The sequence below is a fragment of the Rattus rattus genome, chromosome 18 (assembly GCF_011064425.1).
Source record: "Rattus rattus isolate New Zealand chromosome 18, Rrattus_CSIRO_v1, whole genome shotgun sequence".
Taxonomy (NCBI): domain Eukaryota; kingdom Metazoa; phylum Chordata; class Mammalia; order Rodentia; family Muridae; genus Rattus; species Rattus rattus.
The window spans coordinates 22,872,881-22,896,155 of record NC_046171.1 but is presented as its reverse complement, the minus strand read 5'-3'; the positions used below and the strand labels follow the sequence as shown (position 1 = coordinate 22,896,155).

Sequence of the window (23,275 nt, the reverse complement as noted above, 5' to 3'; positions counted from 1 at the left end):
GCTTAAATAATGATGAGTTTACCATTATTATTATTTTGACCACAGGCCTGGGTATAGGGGAAGATTGAAACTTTGTGGAGTAATTGTAATTCTTACTTCTTGGTGGGATGTGGTTATTCTTTGAATTTGATTTGGCAATGATTATACAATGTCTTTTTTTTTTAAACCTGCCTTTGGATTATCAATAAAAGACTGGGGCAAGAGAAAGGCTAGAGAGCATGTGAAGAATGAATGAGACAGTGCAAAAGGGAGCGAATGTGAGAGCAAATGATAGCATGAGAAGAACATGTGAAGAGTGAGTGAAGAGCGAATATGAGGCATGTATGAAGATTGTATGAGAAAGTGTGAGGTGTGTATGAAAAGTGTGTGTGAGAATGAAGGGGTAATGCACAGAGGTGTGCATGAGTGTGGGAGTTTGAGAAAAGAGAAGCACAATGGAGAAAAGCAGACTGTGCACAAGAGAATGCAGAGTGTGTGCAGACTCAAGGATCGTCTCCCTTTGTGCTTGATTTATTGTTTATATTTCCATTGTTAAATCCTGGATGTTTGTGTTCAATTCCTTCACCTGTTTTGTTGTGTTTTCCTGTAATTCTTTAAGTGATTTTTGTGTTTCCTCTTTAACGGCTTCTACTTGTTTACCTGTGTTGTCCTGTATTTCTTTAAGGGAGTTACTTGTATCCTTCTTAAAGTCCTCTATCCTCATCATGAGGTGTGAATTTAAATCCGAATCTTGCTTTTCTGGTTGGGATATCCAGTATTTGCTTTGGTGGGAGAACTGGGCTCTGATGATGCCAAATATTCTTGGTTTCTGTGGCTTAGGTTCCTGCACTGCCTCTCACCATCAGGCTGTCTCTGGTGTTAGCTTCTCTTGCTGTCTCTGACAGAGGCTTGACCCTCCTGTACGCCTGTGTGTCGCCGCTCCCGTAGACCTGTTTTCTTTCAGCCTTATCTGGGCATAGAGAGCTGCTCCTGGGTCTGTGTGTCCTGAAGCCTCCAGGCGGGTCGCTCAGCTCAGAGCAGAAGAGTGGGTCTTACCTCTGCTCTCAGGTGTGTCGGTGATCCAGGCGACTGGCTTTCAGCTCTGGGCTCAGGCAGAAACTGCAAGGGTCCTGCCCTTGTCTGCTCATAGGTTCTCTTATCCACAGGGCACTAGGTAGGTTTCTCTTGGGCCAGGAGTGTGAGCAGAAGTGTTGGTCTCTCCTGAGCTCTCAGGTTTGTCCACACTTCTGAGAGTCCAACTCTCTCCCCCACACGATTTGGGTACAGAGAGCTGTGGGACCGGTTCAGTTCAGTTCTGGGCACAGGTAGAAACCAGAAGGTTCCTGCTGCTGACTGCTCCTATGTTCCTGTATCCAGAGGCCACTCTGCAGGTTCCTCTTGGGGCAGGAATTTGAGCAGAGGTGGGCGGAAGTGGCAGTCTCCCCTGAGGCTCCAGGTTGTCCGCACTTCTGAATCAGCTCTCTTTCCCATGGGATTTGGGTACTGTAAAGTGTTCTTTGTATGCTACCCAGAGGTGGTCTTTCCTAAGCACTCATGGGCATCATTGATATAAAATGGGTTCTGTCTGTTGAATCACATTCTAAGGCTCACTTAAAGCAAGAAGCAATTAGCCACAGCTTTATAGAAAAGAGCCAAGCAAAGTCCTACAAAGTGGGAAGATTTGGATAGATTATTTAGTGACTTTTCATAGTTTCATAAAAGAGAGTATATATACTCTAATGCCTTTAAAAATAAGCCTTTATAACTTGGGTAGGTAAAAATAACGACTAGGTAAGATTATTCAATACCAAGTGAATCCTTTGCTAGTAGCAACCTTTCACCCAAGAGCTTACTCTTATGGACCAATGGCAGATCATGGTAGGGGTGAGAATTCATGGAGAATTCGGTGTTTCATGAGTCATACGTCAGTCTACTCTGCCTCAGGGGATCACACAGTTAGCATTCCAACTCATAGTGATTAAGACATTTCAGCATACGTGTCTGCAGACTTTGAGGTCAGAGATAAGCTTTATAATTTTCTTCTAACAAAAGCCTGCTTCCTTCACGAAGAAATCAAATTTTGAAGTTCATATTTTCCTCTGTGGGAGAGAGGGCTGAATTTCCCTTTTCCAGCAGTGATGAAATCACATCTGCAGATCACTCCCACTAACACTTTATGACAATTAGCAGGAGGGCGGCTGCTAACCAGGCTTGGAAACCACATTTTGGAATCAGACCGAATGGCAGAGTAACAAATTTGAGCTTTATTAATAAAGACTATTTTGATTAGGGCCAGAACAAAAATCAAAGAGATGTTATGGAAAGATTAAGCATAGTCACACTGTGCAGATGGTTTTGCCAGGACGGAGAAAGGAAAAAGAGTCCAGAAAGTTTGGTAGTACTCCAAATAAAGGACAAAAGGGGCTGCACCCAACACAGCTGAGAATGGAGAGGTAGGTAACAGAAGTACGGGAGCTGTGAGCACTCCAATGCCACAGAAGCTTAGACATCAGGAGGATATATTCCTGGAAGAACGGTGGCATCGTACCACCAGTAGGACAATGAGGCCAGGAGAAGTTTGATGATGTAAAATAAGGGAGACAGCAACAAAGAAAGTGCTGTTTACTATCTGGCCATTCTGGGGACAAATTATGATCAACTATGGCCCAGGAACAGAGACCTGGGTTACTCCATAGTCCAACATGGAAACAGTTTCCTGAAGGCTTTATAGCAACAGAACAAAGAAAACCATACATCAAGTTCAAGCTCATCAGTAGAAATGTCTGGTAGGTAGGCTGCAGAAAAGTAGGCGACTGTAGGCCTCAGATGCTCTCTGATGGCAGTCTTAGCCTTTCAGTTGGCAGACACTAGGGACCTGTCTATATATTCTAAACAGTTTCTCTGTGGTCCCAAAGATGCTAGGTCACACACAAAGGAGGGCAGTAAATGGGTATTAATGATAAAAATGGCCCAAGATGGTTTTGTTCTAGACTTAGAACATTCTAGTCTCTCATCAACTTTATCATCAGTTAATCAGCCCTGTAGTCAAAACTTCTTTCCAGGAAGTCTGTTTCATGCCTCTTTTTTCTATCTGTAGATACCTTAGATTCTCATGAAGTCTTTGAAAGGTTACATTTGCTGTGTAAGTGACTCTGATAACCTGGCCATAGCTGTCCTGTCCTGGCAGTAACAAAGCTACCCTAAAGGGATACCAGGCCCTTCCTTTAAAACTGTGGTCCCCAAGAAACTTGAAATTCCCTCCAGAGACTCATGCTGGAAAAGGCTGAAGCTGGATGCCCCAAAAGGGGTGAGGGCTTGTCTCCTGGGAAGAGACCACACGCAGCTATATTTGTCAGAACGTTGTATGGGCGAGACTGGAGCAGAGTTGATGGTCTATGAAACCATACCGTTATAGGACTGCCAAATTATATATATTTCTTCCCCATTTCAACTCAAACCTCATGTCAGTGCTCAGAAAATGGACTTGGGGATGGTCCCTTGACCTCCTCATCCCAATGTTGCCACCACACTGAATAAGTCATTCTCTGCCTTGTAACATTACTTGTTTCTTTAGTTGGCCTACTGGGTGTCACTGGCTAAGCCACATTTTTAGGATTAGGGCCAGATTCTGATCCTAACTTTTGTGGCATGCATAGTTAATTATATCCACTCTTACTTAGTTCCCACTGTCTAGAAAGCTTTTTTTTTTTTTTAAATGTAGCAAGGTTTGTCTTTTGGAAAAAGCACCTTATTTGGAATGAATTGATGACCATTGGAGAAATGTTCAGATTATAAGCTGAAACCAAGGATAGCCAAACAGCCTACGAACCACTAACCAGTTTCTTACATTAAACAAATCCCAGACATGGTAGTGCATGGCACTAATCCAGCACCAAGAGGCAGCAGCAGGTGGATCTCTCTGAGTCTGAGGGTGGCCTGGTCTACACAGTGAGTTCTAAGATGGCTAGGACAATGTAGAATCTCCCTATCTCACCCCTACCCCCCAAAATTCATATATAATTTTTGGTAGCATTCAATCATGCAAGTTCCAGTTTGGCCTTGGAGGAATCTATTTCTCACTCCCTTAGAAGTATGAAGAGTGGAGACTTTTAGAGATGCTTGAGGACAATGTGTTTGATAAAAATCGAGTGAGCAGCTTGGGTCCTAGGATAGCACTGGGTTTTGTTTCTCTGGCTGTTTAATGAAGTTTATGATCACATATCACATAGTGCCCAACACACTCATGGAGTTTAGCACACAGAGATATTGTTAGAGGCAGGTGTTCATGGCTGAATTTAGGGTTTGGGTTGTCTAACTTCAGCTACTGAGCTATCCCACTTAAATGTTACTTGTATATTTTAGTATCTATAGTAAAGTCAACAGCATTGGTAGGCAATTATATTTTTAACCCTAACTAAATTTTATGCTATAATATGAGTAGAACTTTCAAGTTTTTTTCTGAGTCTAGGGGAAAGAGTGAAAAGTCTAGCCTCTATCAATTCAAAAATAAAACTATGTGGTGATAAAATATTAACTATGAAGGAAATATCGCCAGTAGCTTATCAAACAGAATCACCATGCAAGAAAATAGGCTTTTATCTTTGTGGTGCGTGCGTGCGTGCGTGCGTGCGTGCGTGCGTGTGTGTGTGTAGTGTATGCACATGTGTACATATGTGTGGGTACACATTTCTCATGTTTTTATTTTAAAAAATCTAGGGCTTTATTGATGGGTAACTGCAAATGTTATATAGGGTCCAGTTACAAGAAGGTGTCTTGGGTACATTTTATCTGAAGTCACTGCCTTGAAATTCTGAATGCATTTAAATTTTTGAAAAAGATGTGTGTGTGCCCGTGTGTGCATGTATGTGCATAATGCTCTTATGCATACATGCACAGGGACACATACATATGCCATCATGTGGAGATCAGAGGACAGATTTTGAGAGTTGGTTCTTCCCTTCTATCTTGTTGAGACAGCATATTTCTTCTTCTTCTTCTTCTTCTTCTTCTTCTTCTTCTTCTTCTTCTTCTTCTTCTTCTTCTTCTTCTTCTTCTTCTTCTTCTTCTTCTTCTTCTTCTTCTTCTTCTTCTTCTCCTCATTCCCCTCCTCCTTCCCCTCTTCCTCCTTCTCCTGCATAGCAAACTTTTATGCTCTTCTCCTGTTCGTGCGTCCCATCTTGCAATAGTCATGCTGGAATTAAAGATGAGTACCACTATGCATGTTTACTTATGTGGACTCTGGGGATGGAACTGAAGTTGTCAGGCCTCTGTGGCTCTACACCAGGTCTTCTTCCTGTTACCAAAATGCATTTGCAACCATAGCTTCACATTTCTATTTTGCCTGGAGCTCCAGGTGAATCAGGCAGACACTCCTGGAAATTATTTTGTCCATTTTCTGGTTGAATTTTACTGTGCTTGGTGCCCATCACACAACACAAGCTCCACTTTCATCATGTCAGGTGCAGGATGGAATTTCAATTAGAGTGAAGCCTATTAGCTGAGGTTGATTACTGACATCTAAGCAGTTTGGACTGTGAACAAGCTATATGTTTGCAGGATTTCAGTGTTGTTAGCCAGGAATGACCGCCTGAATCTAAATGATTAATTTAGCAGACAGAATTAAAAAGAGCAAAGACCAAAGCCTCAGAGCAAAGGGAAAAGGGGAAGCAAGGAGTAGACTTGAGGTTCCTGCCAACTCTGCCTGACTCTTCTCCAAGCCTACTGTAAGCCAATCAACTGACATATGTTATGTCCTGCAGATGGAGAAGCAGCTTGTGTGAATGTATAGGGTGCAGATGCAAGGACCTGCCGTGCATCTGTTGGAGGTTTTATTTGGTGAGCAGCCTGCCAGTGTCTATGGGGTTTGAAGCAAGGCAGTTACACTGTAGGAGGTAGATTTGCCTCATTTGTATCACATGGAAACCTTGTGGTCTACAGAAGGCAGAGTTTTCTTTATTTTAAGTTTTAAATTTATTATTTTACAAATTACATAAGTGCATATACGTCTGCGTGGCGGTATGCACTCAGAAGTGCAGGTGCCCCACGAGACCCGAAGAGGGAGTTGGATCCCTCATTGCTGAATCACAGCTGGTTCTGCACTGCCTATGGGTGCTGGCAGTTGAACATAGATAGGTCTGCTGCAAGAGGAGCACTGTTTCTTTTTAAACTGCTGAGTCATCTCTACAGCCTCATCGGTCCATCTTGAATGCATAGAACAAGTCTTTCCCATTGCTGTCGTAGGCACCCGAATGTTGTTATTCTTAAAAGCACACCAGCAGCCAGGGAGAGCTACATGGCTCCGTGTGTTGCTCCAAGCAATGAGAAGTATTCTTAATTCATTAGGGACCCTAACTCTGGCAAAACTAGGTCCTTGGCTTTGATGTAGAAATGAAGTACAAACTGGAGTTTATTAAAATTAGAAAGAAGCTCGGGGTAAAAATGAAACACATGTGAGAGCATGGATATGGGGTTCTCAAAAAAAGAGTTGCTGTTTAATGAAATAGTTTGTGTGTGTGTGTGTGTGTGTGTGTGTGTGTGTGTGTGTGTGTGTGTATCAGGCATAAGTATATAGTTAGAGGTCAGAAGTTGACATTGTCTTACTTGACCATTCTCCCCTTGTTCTATCCTCCATCTAGGGTTGTACACGTTGTGCGAGGGCTTTTCCTTTACTCTAAATGGTGTTTCTGGTGAGAGCCCAGAGTTGGGCTAGATTCAAGCAGCTGCTGTGAATTGCATTAGAAATCTCGACTCTTCATGGAGTGAGGGACCTCCATTAGACTGCCAGGTGAGGGATTCCTTTTCCTTCCTATGTTCCTACAGATTTCCAAGCCTGTTGTAAAGGCAGAGTAGGAACTTTCATACCTGGGTAGGCCAAGTAATAAAAGCGTCCACCGTGAGGTGTGTGGGCTCCAGAGTCAGGAGCTTTGGCCTAGGTTAGTTTGATACATCCTGAACAAATGCAGTGGGACACATTACACAAAAGACAGTGATAATAGTCTGCTGACATTTCTCCATAATGGGGATCTGAATGTCCCCAATGTAAACATAAGACTAAAATTGTTCACAGCAAGGTGTAAGGTGTACGGTGTTTATTTCATAGTTATCGAGCAGGTGAGTACAAAGGATGTATTGACCTCCTTTTGGATGTTAGGAAGATTTATGAGCAGAAAGCAAGAGGCTGGGCATCAGTTGTCTGCCTGGCCCATGGCCTGGCAGCATCTCAGAGATCCTGAGCCGTGAAGAATCAGCTAAGCAGGTGAAAGAATAAGAAACATTTGACTTCTTGCAAACCCCTATTTCCCGGCCTCACTGTGTATGGAGTTGGAGATGGGGCCAGTTTACCTAAGGTAAGCAAGCTATGATTTGGCAAATAGATTACTCAGAAATACTCTGGGTTAGAGGGAGAATTGAGCTTCATGCCGATGGAGAGGCATATTCTGAGAGAACTCTAACGTTGGAAGAATTTTGTGTTTTCTTGGGAAAGCCTCACACTGCCTTGCCTTCCTTTAAAAGCCTCTTTCTTTGGGGGAAGTTAGATGACCCACTGTTCCCCGAAACAGTTATTTCCCACTTCTGATTCCTATTTATGTACTTTGGCATTTCCCCCTGTCCGATCTTCAAATGGGGAATAGCAGGTATCTTATTTCACTTTCTGTTGTTATAACAAAATACCTGAGGCTGGGTAATTATTTTTTATTTTTATGTTATTTTATTTATTTACATTTCAAATGTTATATGGTCAAGAAGCACCTAAAGAAATGTTCAACATCCTTAGTCATCAGGGAAACACAAAACTACCCTGAGATTCCACCTCACACCAGTCAGAATGGCTAAGGTCAAAAACTCAGGTGACAGCAGATGCTGGCGAGGATATGGAGAAAGAGGAACGCTCCTCCATTGTTGGTGGGATTGCAGACTGGAGGTCATTCTGGAGGTTCCTCAGAAAATTGGACATAGCACTACCTAAGGACCCAGCTATACCTCTCCTGGGCATATACCCAAAAAATGCTCCAACATACAACAAGGACACATGCTCCACTGTGTTCATAGCAGCCTTATTTATAATAGCCAGAAGCTGGTAATTATTTTTTTTCAAAGGAGGTTTCCATTGGTTTTATGGTCAAGAGCAAAGTACTGCCATCTCCTTAGACCATGGAGATGACTTTATTGTTGAAGGCAAGGGTGGGAAGAAACAAGAGGGAGAAGGTGGAAAGGGGAAGGAAGAGGGAGAGGGAAGGAGTTTCCGTGACAGGAAGGAAGCACTGAGAAGTGCCTTCTCCACAGAGTCCTTCTGACTGACTCACTCTTGTTAAGAAATCCCTACTCAAGGCCCAACCGTAGGCAGAGCCACTTCAGAAACCCATGCCACAGGGATTAAACTGCAAAGAGTTTTGTGGGGACAAACCACACCCAGACCTTCGCAATAGGAAGACCCAAACCTAAGTGAATTTGAAAACTCTTTGGCTTCAGAATACAATTCAGCCCATCCTTTCCTCCATAAGTTCCCAGGGGTATCAAAGATGGCTCTCCCTTAGCTATCCTGACGAGTATACCTGACAAGTCAAGGTGCAGTGGGCCTTCACCTCCAGATTCTTTTTTCCTTTGTACATCAGAAAAGGGAGAAGTTTGCCTGGGGACAGAATGATAGGTCTGCTTTTCTTATTTTACGTTTTATAAAACACTGATTGGAAACGTCTGGAATGGAGACCACTGATAGAATGTCCTTGATGACATCACATGTGGCTAAATTTAAAACATGGCATCTGCACTCAAATAACATCGCACTGTATCAAATCAGTTATCCACTCCAGAAGTAATTTCATTGTATAGATGATGTACTAATTTCACTTTTAGTTTTATCTTACACCCCATTTGTCAAAGTTTTAAGAGTATGGCAAAATCTTAGGAAGGTAATTCCTGAAAAGCTTTTAAAGTCTTCCATAGTGATGCAGGTGGATCGTAGCTGAAGGAATCCTTGCTGATCATCCACAGACCACTCACATGTCCTGCCGTGTTGGTAAACACAGCTGCACACAGGGTTCCATGCTCCTAACTGTACATGACACAAAAGCTTTAAGCAATCTTCTTTACTGAAACAGCCTCAACTTTAAAAAATCTCTTTTAAAATTGTGTGTCTGTGTGTGTGTTTGAGTGTGTCTGTGAGTACTTGAGTGCATGTCTATGTCTGTGTGTGCAACTGTGTCTGAGTGTGTGTGAGTTTGTCTGTGTTTGAGTGTGTGTGTGTGTCTATGTCTATGTGTGTATGTGCATCTGTGTTTGAGTTTGTGTAGGTGTGAGTGTGTCTGTGTGTGTTTGAGTGTGTGTCTGAGTGTGTATGTGTGAGTGTATGTTTGTGTGTGCATGTTTGAGTGTGTGTGTGTCTGAGTGTGTTTGAGTGTGTCTATGTGTGTGTGCATGCTCGAATGTGTGTGTTTGAGTGTGTGTCTGAGTGTGTATGTGTGAGTGTATGTTTGTGTGTGCATGTTTGAGTGTGTGTGTGTCTGGGTGTGTTTGAGTGTGTCTATGTTTGTGTGTGTGCATGCTCGAATGTGTGTGTTTGAGTATGTGTGTGCATGTGTGTCTGGCTGTGTTTGTGTGTGCATGCTTGAGTGTGTGTGTGTTTGTGTGTGTGTATGCGTGTGTGTGTGTGAGAGAGAGAGAGAGAAAGTGTGGAGATGTGTCTGTGTTCAAGTGTGTGTGTGTGTGTGTGTGTGAGAGAGAGAGAGAGAAAGTGTGGAGATGTGTCTGTGTTCAAGTGTGTGTGTGTGTGTGTGTGTGTGTGTGTGTGTGTGTTTGACTGTGTGTGCCATATTGCATCTATGAAAGTCACTTCTGCATCCAATGATTTATCAGCTGCTGGTCTTAATGTCAAAGGCATGGAATCCAGGGACTGACATCTGCAGTCACACATTTACACCCTGTTGGGTTGTGAAGTGGAGCAATGTAAAAGTAACTTTTATTTGCCAGATGTAATTGTCATTGTGGAGGCTTATTGCTGTATAAGCTTATCCATTCTAGCTCTCTCTGAACTCGGGCTGGCTGACTCAGCTCAGATGTTGTGGCCCAAACTCCTCTACAAGCTGACTGATTAAAATCAGCTCCTCACGGCTTCTAGCTGAACTGCTCTACTTGGCCTCAAACTAACTCTGGCAATGCGTTCTAATCTTCTGGGTCCTTCTAATTATCTGCCTCATTCTGTCTTTACCTGTAATCTGTCTCTGTAAAACTGTCCTGGTAAAAACTGCCACGCCCTCCTCTGTCTATCTGTCTGTCTCTGTCTCTCTTTGCTGCTCTGTTAAGTTGTTCTCATGAAAGTTGGGTATATGCTATCTCTGACTCATTTCTGTCAAATCTTTCTCTGTTTTGTCGCTTTGTCTGCCCCTCAGTTAGGCTTCACTTTCAAACATGACTGCTTCCTTCTACAAACAAGCCTTACCTTCAATGTTAGGGATTAATGGTGTATAATCTAAGTATATGTCTGCATTCCAGAAAGATCATAACTTTGGATGTGATCTCTTGCCAGAGCAACCATGCTGCAGGATTAAAATTTCTCTACAGAGCAGGATGGGATGAATATTGGTTTTGATAATCATCCCCACTCTTCCTTTCAGAATTTCCCTCTCTAGATACGTGTTTCTGTCTTCACGTCCATGCATACTATCTTTATACTGTAGCTGACTGGATTTTTCTGTCTCTATTTGGATCTGAACTTATGTCCTCATAGCCCTTCAACAAGCACTCTCATTCCCGAACCATCTTGGCAGCCCCAGAGAAAGGGTCCCTTCACCTATAGCACATCTCCCTCTGTAGGTCTAGACATGCCCTGGCAGTTGTCTTGTGGCATAGGAAAGGTTTCTTAAGTAACATATGGCAGGACTGAAGCACCATCTCCTCTTGTGGGGCTCAGGCATCATCAAAGGCCAGTGTCATCAAGTTCCAACTGCTAGAACTTGCCTGAGATGAGACAGCAAAAGAACCTCATGCCACAAAAATGAAAATTAAAACTTGCAGTCACTAGATTAGTCACTAGCATAGTCACTTAAAATTAATCATCATTTAAACAAAACCTAAAAACCACTTCTTATCTGTACCATCCCTGGCTGTTCTAGCCATATTAAACCATGGTCAGTATAGAAAATCTCATTATAGGAAGAGCTTTTAGATAGTGTTCTAGGGTATTTGTCTGTCTGTCTGTCTATCTATCTATCTATCTATCTATCTATCTATCTATCTATCATCATCTGTTTATCATCTATCTACTTATCTATCATTATCTATCCACCCATCTTCTATTCCTCCATTTACATGCATGCATGTATGTATGTATGTATGTATGTATGTATGTATGTGTATGTATACAGATATATTTGTGTAAGAGTCAGTACAACCTCATCCAGATTGTGTTATTTTACAACGTAGCTTCATGTGGAATCTAAAATCATAATTCTTTATGACACTTTTAGGCTAATGCTTGCAATTTTATTCTTAGCCCTGTTAGCTAGAAATATTTGAGTTAATTTATATTTAATAGTCCATTTCTCTCCAGAAAAAGAACAGATTTGAAAATTCTTACCAGGCCAAGGACATTTTTTTGTTGGTTAGCTGGCTACAATTTCAAATTACTCAGAATCTCCTGTCTTTAAACAGTAGTGCTCTAGAGGAAATGGGGAAATACTGGGGACCACATCAAGAGCGTCAGGGAGGTGCCTTTTTTTTTTTTTGGTTTGCTTTTTCAGGGGCCTGGGACTTGTGAACCTCTTGCTTCAGCCTCTGGAGTGTTGAGATTCCAGGCATGAGGCAGCCACCTGTACCCAGCTCTGACAGACAGTTTCTTGAGAAATTGTCTCCACCTGGAAGGTGTGTTCCCTCTTATCATTCCTCAAGGGACCATGGGATGGACGTGGCCTTTAGAGTTCTACAGCTATGAAGTACAGCTGTGTCAGAGTGGCTACGTTTTCTTCTTCTGCTGTGCACATTCTACGAGTCCAGGGCTTGTAATTAACCTGCTATTTTCCTCAAGAGACATAATTACTGAGAAAAGTGCAAGGTAGAGTCAAGCAAAAATAAAGTGCCAATGGCCTTATTCTTCTTCCCCCCACCCCCCATGCCTTTTCTCTCCGTCTTCATCGATGAGGTGCTTTCTGGGGAACTCCGCAGGCACAGCATCTGCGAACAACAGGAATGATTCAAGCGTTTGCTCACGGTGTACATGGTTGTATTTGATTAGGTTTCTGTCACTAGAGACAATGTGGTTGATTCTAATGGTGATGTTAAAAGAGAGGCACATATTATATTTTTACTGCACATAAAATCTGTGATAAAAATATTTCGATGTAAAATAAAGTCTTTTCTTTGAGATCATTATAAACAGAATAAGTTAATCATCGTTTGAAAATAGACCACTATGGGGAGAGACTAAATCTGCAAAACGTGCTTCCAAATAGATGATCCACACTGAAACCCTGATTTATTTCTTTATTGATCTGTATCGCTCCAGTCTATCATGGTGATAACATGCAGTCCAACAACACAGTCAACAGCTCAGAGTGCCATGTTCTAAGCCTGTGTAGAGAAGCTTTAAAAAGAGGAGAGGCCCATTCAAGGCCCATTTTGTTTCCACCACCCCCAGACAAAACCAGGAAGACTTCCTAAACTGGTGTGTTGCATAGACCAGGCTGCTGAACTCTAAGTACCTAAGAATGTTATTACCTCTCTTGAAATGACTGACTTATCAACCAGTATTTTGATGCAACTGCCCATATATCTCCTTGTTTAGTTTAAATGGTCTGCATTTGTCTTATAGAGGAGGAAAAAAAAATCAAAGGAATTTCTGTGTGTGATTTTCTTCCAATCAACTGATCATCTTTCAACTATTTGCTATTTGTCTATAATACTAATTTTTACATTTTAACATATGGGCAAACATGTAGTCAAACTTCTGCCCGTACAGTGCATTAATCACCTAAGTCTTACTCTCCGGAACGAGGGCTGACCATCTTGCTGATTTATAGGCATTTATTCACATACATGCTCTCACTCACATTTCCTATATCCAAACTGTCAATGGACAGTTGAGTGGAAATGCGCTAAAGGAAGGGTGATTCCATGCATAGGAGAACCTGGGAGTTTTCTCAGAACTGTTCTCTGTTGTAATCAGAAGGAGAAATTTTATTCCATTTTTATCGCTCATTCTGAAGATTGATAATGCAGTTACCAGGGGAGCATTATTTATGCTACATGATTGTTATTTCTGCGGCTCCCAACTTGAAGCCCAGCGCGCGTGTGTTTTTGTGAAGAGTGTTGGTACTTGATTATAACCATAGCTGCATCTCTTTTGATAGGCAATTTCACTTTGGAGAATAGGTGTGAGAGTTTTAGTGTTTGGAATGTAAATCCGATCAATCCCAATCACACCTTGTGCAGCTTGCGGATGATGAATAAGGTTTATTACATCCTGTTCATTAAAATACAGAAAACTTTCCAGCCACACTGGTGCTGTGATTCTGTCTGCTTTAGATGTGCTTGTTTTTCTCTCCTTTGAAGACAGGGATAAAAATCATGGTCAGAATCTGAAAAATAGTAATTAATAAACATGTATGGAATTAATAACCAAGTACATGCTACGTACAGGGTGGTATTTTAGGGCATTCCTTCTGGGTGTAGGGCCTCCTTCACGGTAGTGTAGAGCTGCATTCATCAGGTGCAGATGTCAATGCATTTAAAGGCGAGAGTAGCATTAGCCAACGGGACACTGATGTGGGCCTATCACTGAGGATGAGAGTTCAGTAGTATCACCCTTGTCTGCTGTGTTTTAACCCCCAGCAATGAAAACTAAAAGAAAAAGCCAAGCGCCATGGTTTATGCTTGGAATATTATCATGGGGCAGGTTGAGGCATAAGAATCTCAAGTTCAAGGCCAGCTTGGGTTATCTGACATTAGGTCAGGCTACAGAGTGAGTTTGAGGACAGCCTGGGCAACAGAATAAGACCTTGCCTCAAAACAGATCAACCAAGCATACAAATACTGTCAGAAGAAGTCACATGAAATCCTACATGATAATTGTAGATTTTACTTGTCTTCTTTATAAGGGCTGAAACAAAGGCCGCCACTGTTTGAACACCTTTCCCAGTATAAATGGAAGGGAATGACTCCCATCAATTCTTAGAGCTAAAGTGATACCGATGAAGAGCCCAACCTAGATGCTTTGAGGTCAGATGTATCTTCCTTTTTATCCTCATGTGTGTGTGTGAGTATGTGTGTGTATGTGTGTATGTATGTGTGCGTATGTGTGTTTATGTGTGTATATGTTGTGTGTGTGTGTGTGTGTGTGTGTGTGTGTGTGCGTGTGTGTCTGCGTGTGTGTTTAGGCCAGAGGTCCGTATTAGGTGTCCTTCTGAATTGCTTGCATCGTTGTTTTCTGAGACAAGATCTCTCATTGAACCCACATGGCACTGATTCGATGGCCAGCAAACCTCACTGGGCACAATCCTCCCATTTGTTAGCACTAAGAATGGTAGGAGCTTGTTTCCATGTTACCTGACTCTCCACGGGTGAGTTTTAGAGACAACTCAGGCCTGACAATTCATGCCGCAGCCAGTACTTCCTGGGCTGAGCCATCTCTGCAGCCCCCTGTCCTTCATAATACAGTCGACAAGCGTCACCTCCATGTACACCTCCTTGCCCCAGCACTTGCACTGGTATGCGTATGTGTGTGTATGTGTGTATGAACACATCACTGGTGTTCCCAGGAAGGGTGGCACAGCTGCTGAACCTATGCCACTGCGTCAGTTTCTGTCCTGCCCACCGTTTGCAGGTTGGCCACTTGCTGTCATCCAGGGGTTAGGAAAGATACATATGACACTGACCATATAACACTGATACATATGACACTGCCATTCCACGTATTTCTGTTGTGTCAAAGACCCTTATCTATCCACATCTTCAGGTCTTCCTTCTCGCTCTCTATCCTGAGAACCACTGATGTTTTTACTGTGTTCGTAGTCCCTTCCTTCTTTGGGCCATAGGGTGGAATCACCAGGGTGTAGCATTTCCAGGCTGCAGTCTTGAGCTTTCTATATACATTTTTCTTCCCTGCATGTCTTTCCATGGCTTGGCTCCTAGTCTCTGTTTAGTCCTGAGTAATATTCCGTTGTCTAAGTGGACTAAAGTTTATTTATTATCTACTTGGTAGCACTTTACTTGCATCTAAGCTTCGGCAACTATTAACTATAAACATCTGTGCACAGGCACTGTTTTGTTTTGTTTTTGTTTTGTTTTTTTTTTTTTTTGGTCTCTATATACATTTTAAATTTTTGTCACACACCAAAGTACATGACTGGGGGATTTTACTAGGAGCACGGTTTTGGTTAATTTTTAGATTTAAAAATATTAACAAGCAAACTGGAAAGATTGCTCAGAGGTTAAGACTACTGATCTTGCAGAGGACACAGATACACTTGGTTCCCAGCCCCAGTGTCATATGGCCCATGTCATATGGCCCACAACTGCCTGTCACTCCATCTCTAGGGATACCTGACAATTCCAGGTACACCTGTGTACGCACATGCACACACACGCATACATGCATGTACAGAATTTTTGAAAACAATTTAAAATATATTAACAAGCAAGAAACAATACCCTTTTTGAGTACAGAGGTGATTCTTCAACACCGGTTTGGGCCTTCAGATTAAGAAACCACCGCAGCCTCCGAAAACTTCCATACTATTCTGTATCTCAGTGATTTTGAAATTTTTAGGTCCCATGTATAATTAATATCACATGCATCAAGTGTATGTGTGCGCGTATCTGTGTGTATATGCGTGTTTGGGTAAGTTTCTGTGTATGACTCAGTTCAAGTAGCTTAATATCTTCCGGGCTCCTCTGTGTGGTCACGGATGTCATTTTATATGGGGTTCTGGGGGCTGACCACATACCACGATCTACACACACAGGGTGAGCCAGTTTCTTAATCCACCCCTCCCTGGTAAGCACAAGGGCAGTTGCCGTATCTTGGCTCTTGCAGATCTGGATCACAAATGTTCCAGCGGCTGTGCTGGTTAATTTCATGTTAGTCTCATGACACAAGCTAGAGTCATCTGAAAGGATGGGACCTCAACTGAGACTCAACTGAGAGGAATGCCTCCATGCGATCTGGTTAGAGGGTATTTTAAAGTTAGTGATTGATGGGGGAGAGCCCGTTGTGGGTGGTGCCGTCCCTGAGTTGGTAGACATGAGTTCTATAAGAAAGGAAGCTGAGCAAGTTATGGCCAGCAAGCCAGTAAGCCGCACCTTGTGCTCTCATTTATTTTGTTCAAGTAAACAGAACAGTAGAATAAAAAAAAAATTAAGGGAAGGGAGGATTGCTGAGTGCTGTAAGACAGTTAAGCTATGCCACATCACATCTGAGTTCTGGCTTACACTGTACTCTGTGGCGTGCAGGTTCCAGGGCCCTATGCTTTACCATGGCTCTCTGTCTTTCTGAAGTGAGTTGCTCTCTTAAGCGTGACTCTTTGTTTTACCTTAACCTTATCATTAAACAGTGTGTGTGTGTGTGTGTGTGTGTGTGTGTGTGTGTGTGTGTGTGTGTTCATGTGCAGTTCCCCACAGTGTCCAGAAGAGGGCACCAGATCCCCTGGAGCTTGAGTCCAGGTGCGTGGGAGCTGCCCTCTGTGGGTACTGCCATCGTACGCTGATCCTTTCCAAGAGCCGATCATGCTGCGACCGATGAACTATCTCTTCAGCCCCAGGAGTTCTACTTTTTAAATGAATAATTAAAAGCCAGAATTTTCTCTGATACATTAGCAGTAAAGTTAATTAGCACCTGGGACTTACAGTGAGGTATAATGAAAACGACATTGAGTTGAGAATTACGAGACAGAGTTATGCATCTGAACTTCAAAGCTTACTTGCTCTTTGACCCTGGGTAAAAGCCTCTCAGCCTCACGTAGCCGCTGGAACGTGTAGCCCATCACACTCTGGCTGCCGGCATCCTCCGTGTTAGGATGAGACAGTGCATGTGGAAAGCGGCCATGCAGCTTGGAGATACTACTGTTGTGCTTCAGGGCACACCAGTCACCCTGTTAGGTGTTTGTGTAACTCTTCTGACAGTTTTAGGGCATAAGCATCAGGAATACTGAGGCTTTACAGATGTAAGGGAGGCATGGGGAGACAAGGCCCTCTGGTGAATGGGAAGGGCAACATTTGAATCCAGGACTGTCTGACAATAGAACTCAAGCTCCTAAATACAAAACGTTTATCATCCAGCCAAACAGTAATTGCTACACGCTCTTCTGTGTGAACTATGGAGGCAAGAAAAGCATAATATAAGCTTCTAATTGGGAAGCTTAAATAAGATGCAGAGTCCTAACCATCTAAATGTTTTCTTCTCCCAGAATTTAATTGTCCTGAACCCACTCACAGTGACAGAGGAAGACGTAAGACCATCACTAGAGAAACGCCTAGAAGCCATCATCAGTGGGGCTGCACTGTTGGCTGACTCTTCCTGTACCAGGGACCTCCACCGGGAACGGATCATCGCTGAGTGCAATGCCATCCGCCAGGCTCTCCAGGACCTGCTGTCGGAGTACATGAGTAATGTAGGCGACCGGTTTCTTCTCCTCCTTGCATCTTCCTGGAATGGCTTTGAGTATTTGCTTGGAGTGCTTTTATATATGAAATACAGTCACCCGAAAAGGAGTAGGTGGTTTCATGCAAATTGGCTTTAAGAGTGGGTTCTGTGTGTGTTTGTGTGTGTGTGTTCAAGATGAAGCGTAATTTTAGGACTTTGGAGGGTTGAAATCGGAACCAGAGAAGTGTTTAAACATGATTGGTTGGTTGTAGAAGTCTCTACATTTCAGTCAGAGAGTCAGTGTTTGAGGTACCAAACTATTATTGCACATTAATTTAGGGGACCAAAGGAAAATAGAAGGGGTACGTTGGTTAGAGTAGAGCTGGTGACCAAGGGCCATGAGAAGTTAGGGTTCTGATGGGTATAGGGTACATCTATGGTGTGGGGATCTAGAGCTGTGTTTGAAGGGTTAAAAAGCTCAGGCAGTGTGGAGAGTGCTTTGTGTTCCCCAAAATATGACACAGTGCCACTGCTTGCTGTTAGACTCACTCAGAAAACTTGGAACTGTATAGATTGTATTTGTTTCAACGTCCATTTTCTTTGATTCTGTATCATATCTATTGATGGAGCATTTGACACCTTTGTTCTGATCTCGGTGCCATTGCTAAGGCAAGACGATCTCAGGAACTCTTAGCTTTACTTTCATCCTTGCATATTTATGGGTTTGCTCCTGTGGCCTTAATTCCTTATAGCAAACTGTCAACTGAAATAATTACATGGGAAACTCAAAAAATGACATGTTTAAAAATAACTTCAATACAGTATATGTTTATTATTATTCTATATAATTTGTGGTTGATGATGTTCTCCTTTTTCTACTGTTCTTAAATTATAAATGAAACTGTCACAGACATGTCTATATAGGAAGAATTATTGTGTATTTAGAGTTTAGAACTATATTTCAAGTATCCACTGGGGATTATGGAATGTATCCCTTACAGATAAAGAGATGAAAACTTCTTAAATCACTGAACTGCATAGTTATTTTAAGAATATTTTATCTACCCACTTATAAGTGGAACAATTCAAGATTGATACAGGTATGTTTGGGCAGCAATTAATCACAGAGCACATGACTTTTTGGCTAAGAAATGGAAAGTTTTGGATTGATTTAGGTAGAAGTGAAATGTGCTAAAATGAGTTTTCAAGACCCTAGAACACATTTGATACATCTCTGTATTCTTAATATTTGATGATTTTACTACTGACCAAAAGGCTCTTTCCTGTCAAGAAATCAAGGCGGAGAAGCAGATTTTGTTAATAAGAAGCACATGTTAGTAACGTCATGTCCTGCTTGGATATCTGAAGCTAGAATCTTACCATTTTTAGCATATGAGATTTTCTTACTAAAGATTGCTTAGGGCAGTTCATCAATCACAAGCAACCTGGAAACTGAAAAGTATTAATAATATTATTCTCGTCTTTATAAAGTGTAGTCAAGTTATACATATACTTATTTTATATATAAACTGTGAAATCATAGGCAAATCCACCTTCTCTAAAATAGAAGGTTGCCCTTATTGTAGATACATAGGTTTACACGTTCCACATTAACCTAATAGATTAATAGAGATAGATTCATGATTTGTGAGGACTAGTACAAAATGAAAACAAAGCTGGTGTTATTTAAAACAAGCAAAGAAACTTTTAAAAAATAGTCACTCTTAATAAATGAAATAAGTCTTTGGTTTCTACCTAATACTATGTTTCCCAGAAGGGCAGCCTACTTATGCAGTGAGGACCCAGACTTTCAAAGTTATCTGTGGTCCAGGCTCATGACCATGAACTACCCTCGTGGTTGCTAAGGTCACATTCAGAGGGACTGTAGCATCGACGGTCCATCTCAGTACCCTTCCTGGCACTGGGACCGTGTTCTACCCTAGACATGGGTCTCCTTGTTTTACTTAGTAACGCCAACTTCAAGGTAAAATCACTGAGAATTTGAAGCCTACTAGCAGGATGTTAAATCCAAGGAGATCCTACTCTAAAACCTTATTTTTGTTTTATGTATATGAAGTCTTGCCTATATGTCTATATTTACCACATGCATGCTTTTCTCACAGAGACCCAAAGAGGGTATCAGGTCCCCTTGGAACTGGAGCTACAGATGATCACACACTGCCGCATGGGTGCTGGGGTCTGAAATCAGGTTCTCTGTAGGAGCATTAAGTACTCCTAACTGCTGAGCCATCTGTCCGGTTTCCTTTATCGGGTCCAATGGACAGGGAGTTTTGTTTCTTGGATTGAGGTGAGGTCAAACCTTGCTCAGTGTACGCAGCATCTTTAGGAGAACTCCGGAACTTTGAAGGATCTTCCTCTTCCTCGATGTGCCCAGTTTGCTTCTGAAGATCACCAGTGCCTATTGTAATTGAGCTGAACTGATGAAGACCCTGCTTGGGGACACACGTAGGAAAGGTTCTTTGCGTTTACAGACTCATGCAATGAGACGGGGCCCAGTCAGTTTGTCTAGCCTTCTGGTTTAGACAAAAAGGAAGTCACAAATTCTTAAGGTGTGATGGATGCTCGCAGAGTCTGTGGATCTCTTGTGCGAATGTGACATCAAGGCTCAACTTCACATTTAGTGTCTGTTGAGCCCAGAGCTAGGTCATCAGTGGAACATGACTACTTCAGATTCAGTCCATCGGAGCACATGGCTATCCTGAGTTGAAATAATCTTCTTTTAAAAAACAGGAAGTTTGTATTATATTTGTCATTGAATCTATATATTTCTTGTTATATTAGGAAGACATTTGTATTCTCTCTTTCTCTTACACACATATACCACACGTATACATGTATGTGTACATGTATACGTGTGGTATGTGTGTGTGTGTGTGTGTGTGTATGTGTGGAGAGAGAGAGAGAGAGAGAGAGAGAGAGAGAGAGAGAGAGAGAGAGAGAAGAAAAACAGAATAGACAGTTGCTGGTTTCTATTGTAGCTATAACAAATCACATACTTAATGTCTTATTGTTGTTATTAAGACAGTGTCTCATTATGGAACCTTGACTGACCTGGAATTTGCTATGTAAACCAGGCTGGCCCTGAACTCACAGCATTCTGCCTGCTTCTGCCTTCAAAGAGCTGCAATGAAAGGTGTGTACCATCAAGACTGGCAGACCTGGTGCCTTAATCATTCAAATTCCTTAGTTGCTTTACAGGTGAAAAGCCTGGCTAAGGTCTCACTGAGTTGAAGTCACCGTGTTGCACTGTTTTCTGGAGTCCTGAATAAGCATCCGTTTCAGACCCGTTCCCATGTCCTGGATGATACGTTTGCCCCTTTACTCATGGTCCTTGTATACCCTTTCACAGCTAGTGATGTTGTGTGCTTCCAACTCCACTGGTGATGCCGGACACACTTCGAGAGAAAACTGCCCTTTAGAGTTCATATGATCAGGTGGGGCTCATTAGATTGTCAGGTTAGTCATCCATCTTAAAGACCCTCAACCTCAATTCCATCTCTAACGATAACTTAGAGCTGGTCTTTTGCTACTTTGTGGGTTTTTTCTTCTACCCTTCTGCACCCTTCCTTTCCACTTGTTCAACCCCCTAACACTAGATAGGAGAGAAAAAAGGCTTAGAGAAGAAAGGAAAGAGATCCCTGAATAACGTTAGGGAATGGAAAGGGGGCAGTGTCATTGTTAAACTACTCTCTGTCAATTAGGAGTGTCCAGTTCTTTGGGGGCAAGTTTTGATCTTTGCCATCAGGATGTCAAATTTCTTCTTGTTTCTTCTTCATGCATGACTACTTAACAGACTGTGACCATCACCACCGCCAACTAATAACTCACTAATAACCCACCAATCACCTACCCATGAACAATGCACCAATGACCCACCCCGCATCTCAGGTCCCTAGCATTTGTACACCCTCTGAAAAGTCCTCAGAATTCCTAATGTCACACAATCACAGAAACCATCTGAAGCTGGCAAATCATAGTCAGCTGCTGTGGGTGCTGAAGCAGCCCCATATCCCACACCTGTCATTAAAATGAAAACATAGCCTTACAATATTTCTATGTGCTTTTTAAAAGAAACTAAAATTCCAAAATGGTCACTATAGATATGTAGATTATGAGAATTGGGAAGTGAACGTTTCTGCAGAATCCACTCCATTGGTCAGTATCAGTTTTCCCTAGTCAACTGAGCAATTCTTTTCTTTGTGAACCCACTGTAGGAAATAGACCTCAAATTCTAAGGTCATTCTGGCAAGCCACATGTTTGCTTTGTTTAATGTTTTATCCCAGGCCCCAGACACCAGGCCTGGCACCTGGAAAAGGCTGAGTTATATTTTAAATGCAAGAAAGAATGAAATGAGTGTGTACCGTATACACCATCCAACGAAGAAAGAACCTCTGACATGAAATGAATTTCAGGCACCTACTTAAGTTTTATGACTGAATCTTGTGAGGGAAGTCTCCTTTTTGGAAATTCAGGCTTCTTCCAAAGATCTATGTGAAGCTTGAGGAACATTTATTTTTTTTTTCACCACCACAGTCCTACCATTTGGATTTGCATCTGGCCATATTCCAACCTAGGAATTTTATTCATTTGAAGACACACTCCAGAGAGCATAGAGGATCAGAGAAAACACAGTTTCTGTCTCTTAAAACTTAAGAATAGATATTTTCAATAGGATTTCCTATACTTCCATGATTGGCTAGGTCTGACCCATTATTTTGGTAAAAACCACACTTAAGGAGTTTTTCAGACTTGAGTCAAACTATCCTCTAAGAGGAGAAAGGACTCTGGGAAATCAGTATCTTCATATGGTGGTATTTTTATAACTAGTGAAAATAGGTTTTGAAGGTGAGAAGCCATCATGTTTGAGCTTCTAGATATCAGCAGACACAGGAATTTTGGGGGGAGTGTTCAGATCATAATGGTGTTGAATGTTGAATGTTGGATGTTGGCTTTTGATAGTCAGTAATCAGTTTCATTTGTATGAATCTAATGCTTATACTTACCTCAGGAAGCTGCTATGCATCAGCAAAGCCTACCAAGAGATATTCTGAGATCCCATCACATATCCAACCCACACAGGTGCCTTTCTTGAAAGTCCATTTTAGAAATAACTGCTGCCTTAGCTCATTTATTCTAATAAATAAATTATCATATAATTTATCCTAGTTAAGAGTACCCATGAGTAATGGCTGTTATTACAAAAGACGCGTTAGGACTAAACATTTTCTTTCTTTTTTTTTTTTTTAATGGATATTTTATGTATTTATTTATTTATTTTTTTTTCCCTTTTTTTTTTTTTTATTAACTTGAGTATTTCTTATATACATTTCGAATGTTATTCCCTTTTCCTGTTTCCGGGCAAACATCCCCTCCCCCCTCCCCTTCCTTATGGGTGTTCCTCCCACCCCTCCCCCCATTGCTGCCCTCTCCCAACAGTCTAGTTCACTAGGGGTTCAGTCTTAGCAGGACCCAGGGCTTCCCCTTCCACTGGTGCTCTTACTAGGATATTCATTGCAACCCTACGAGGTCAGAGTCCAGGGTCAGTCCATGTATAGTCTTTGGGTAGTGGCTTAGTCCCTGAAACTCTGGTTGGTTGGCATTGCTGTACATATGGGGTCTCGAGCTCCTTCAAGCTCTTCCAGTTCTTTCTCTGATTGTTCAACAGGGGTCCTGTTCTCAGTTCAGTGGTTTCCTGCTGGCATACG

At 42.0% G+C, this 23,275-nt stretch overlaps 1 protein-coding gene across 1 annotated transcript in view; it reads left to right on the top strand.

Moving 5' to 3' along the window:
* Ctnna3 (catenin alpha 3) overlaps positions 1-23,275 on the top strand; it is a 1,495,245-nt gene that overhangs the window by 324,737 nt on the left and 1,147,233 nt on the right. The window contains exon 7 of the mRNA XM_032888434.1: positions 17,373-17,576. Within this exon, the coding sequence (XP_032744325.1) occupies positions 17,373-17,576 (204 nt within the window). The remainder of the gene's footprint in view (positions 1-17,372; positions 17,577-23,275) is intronic.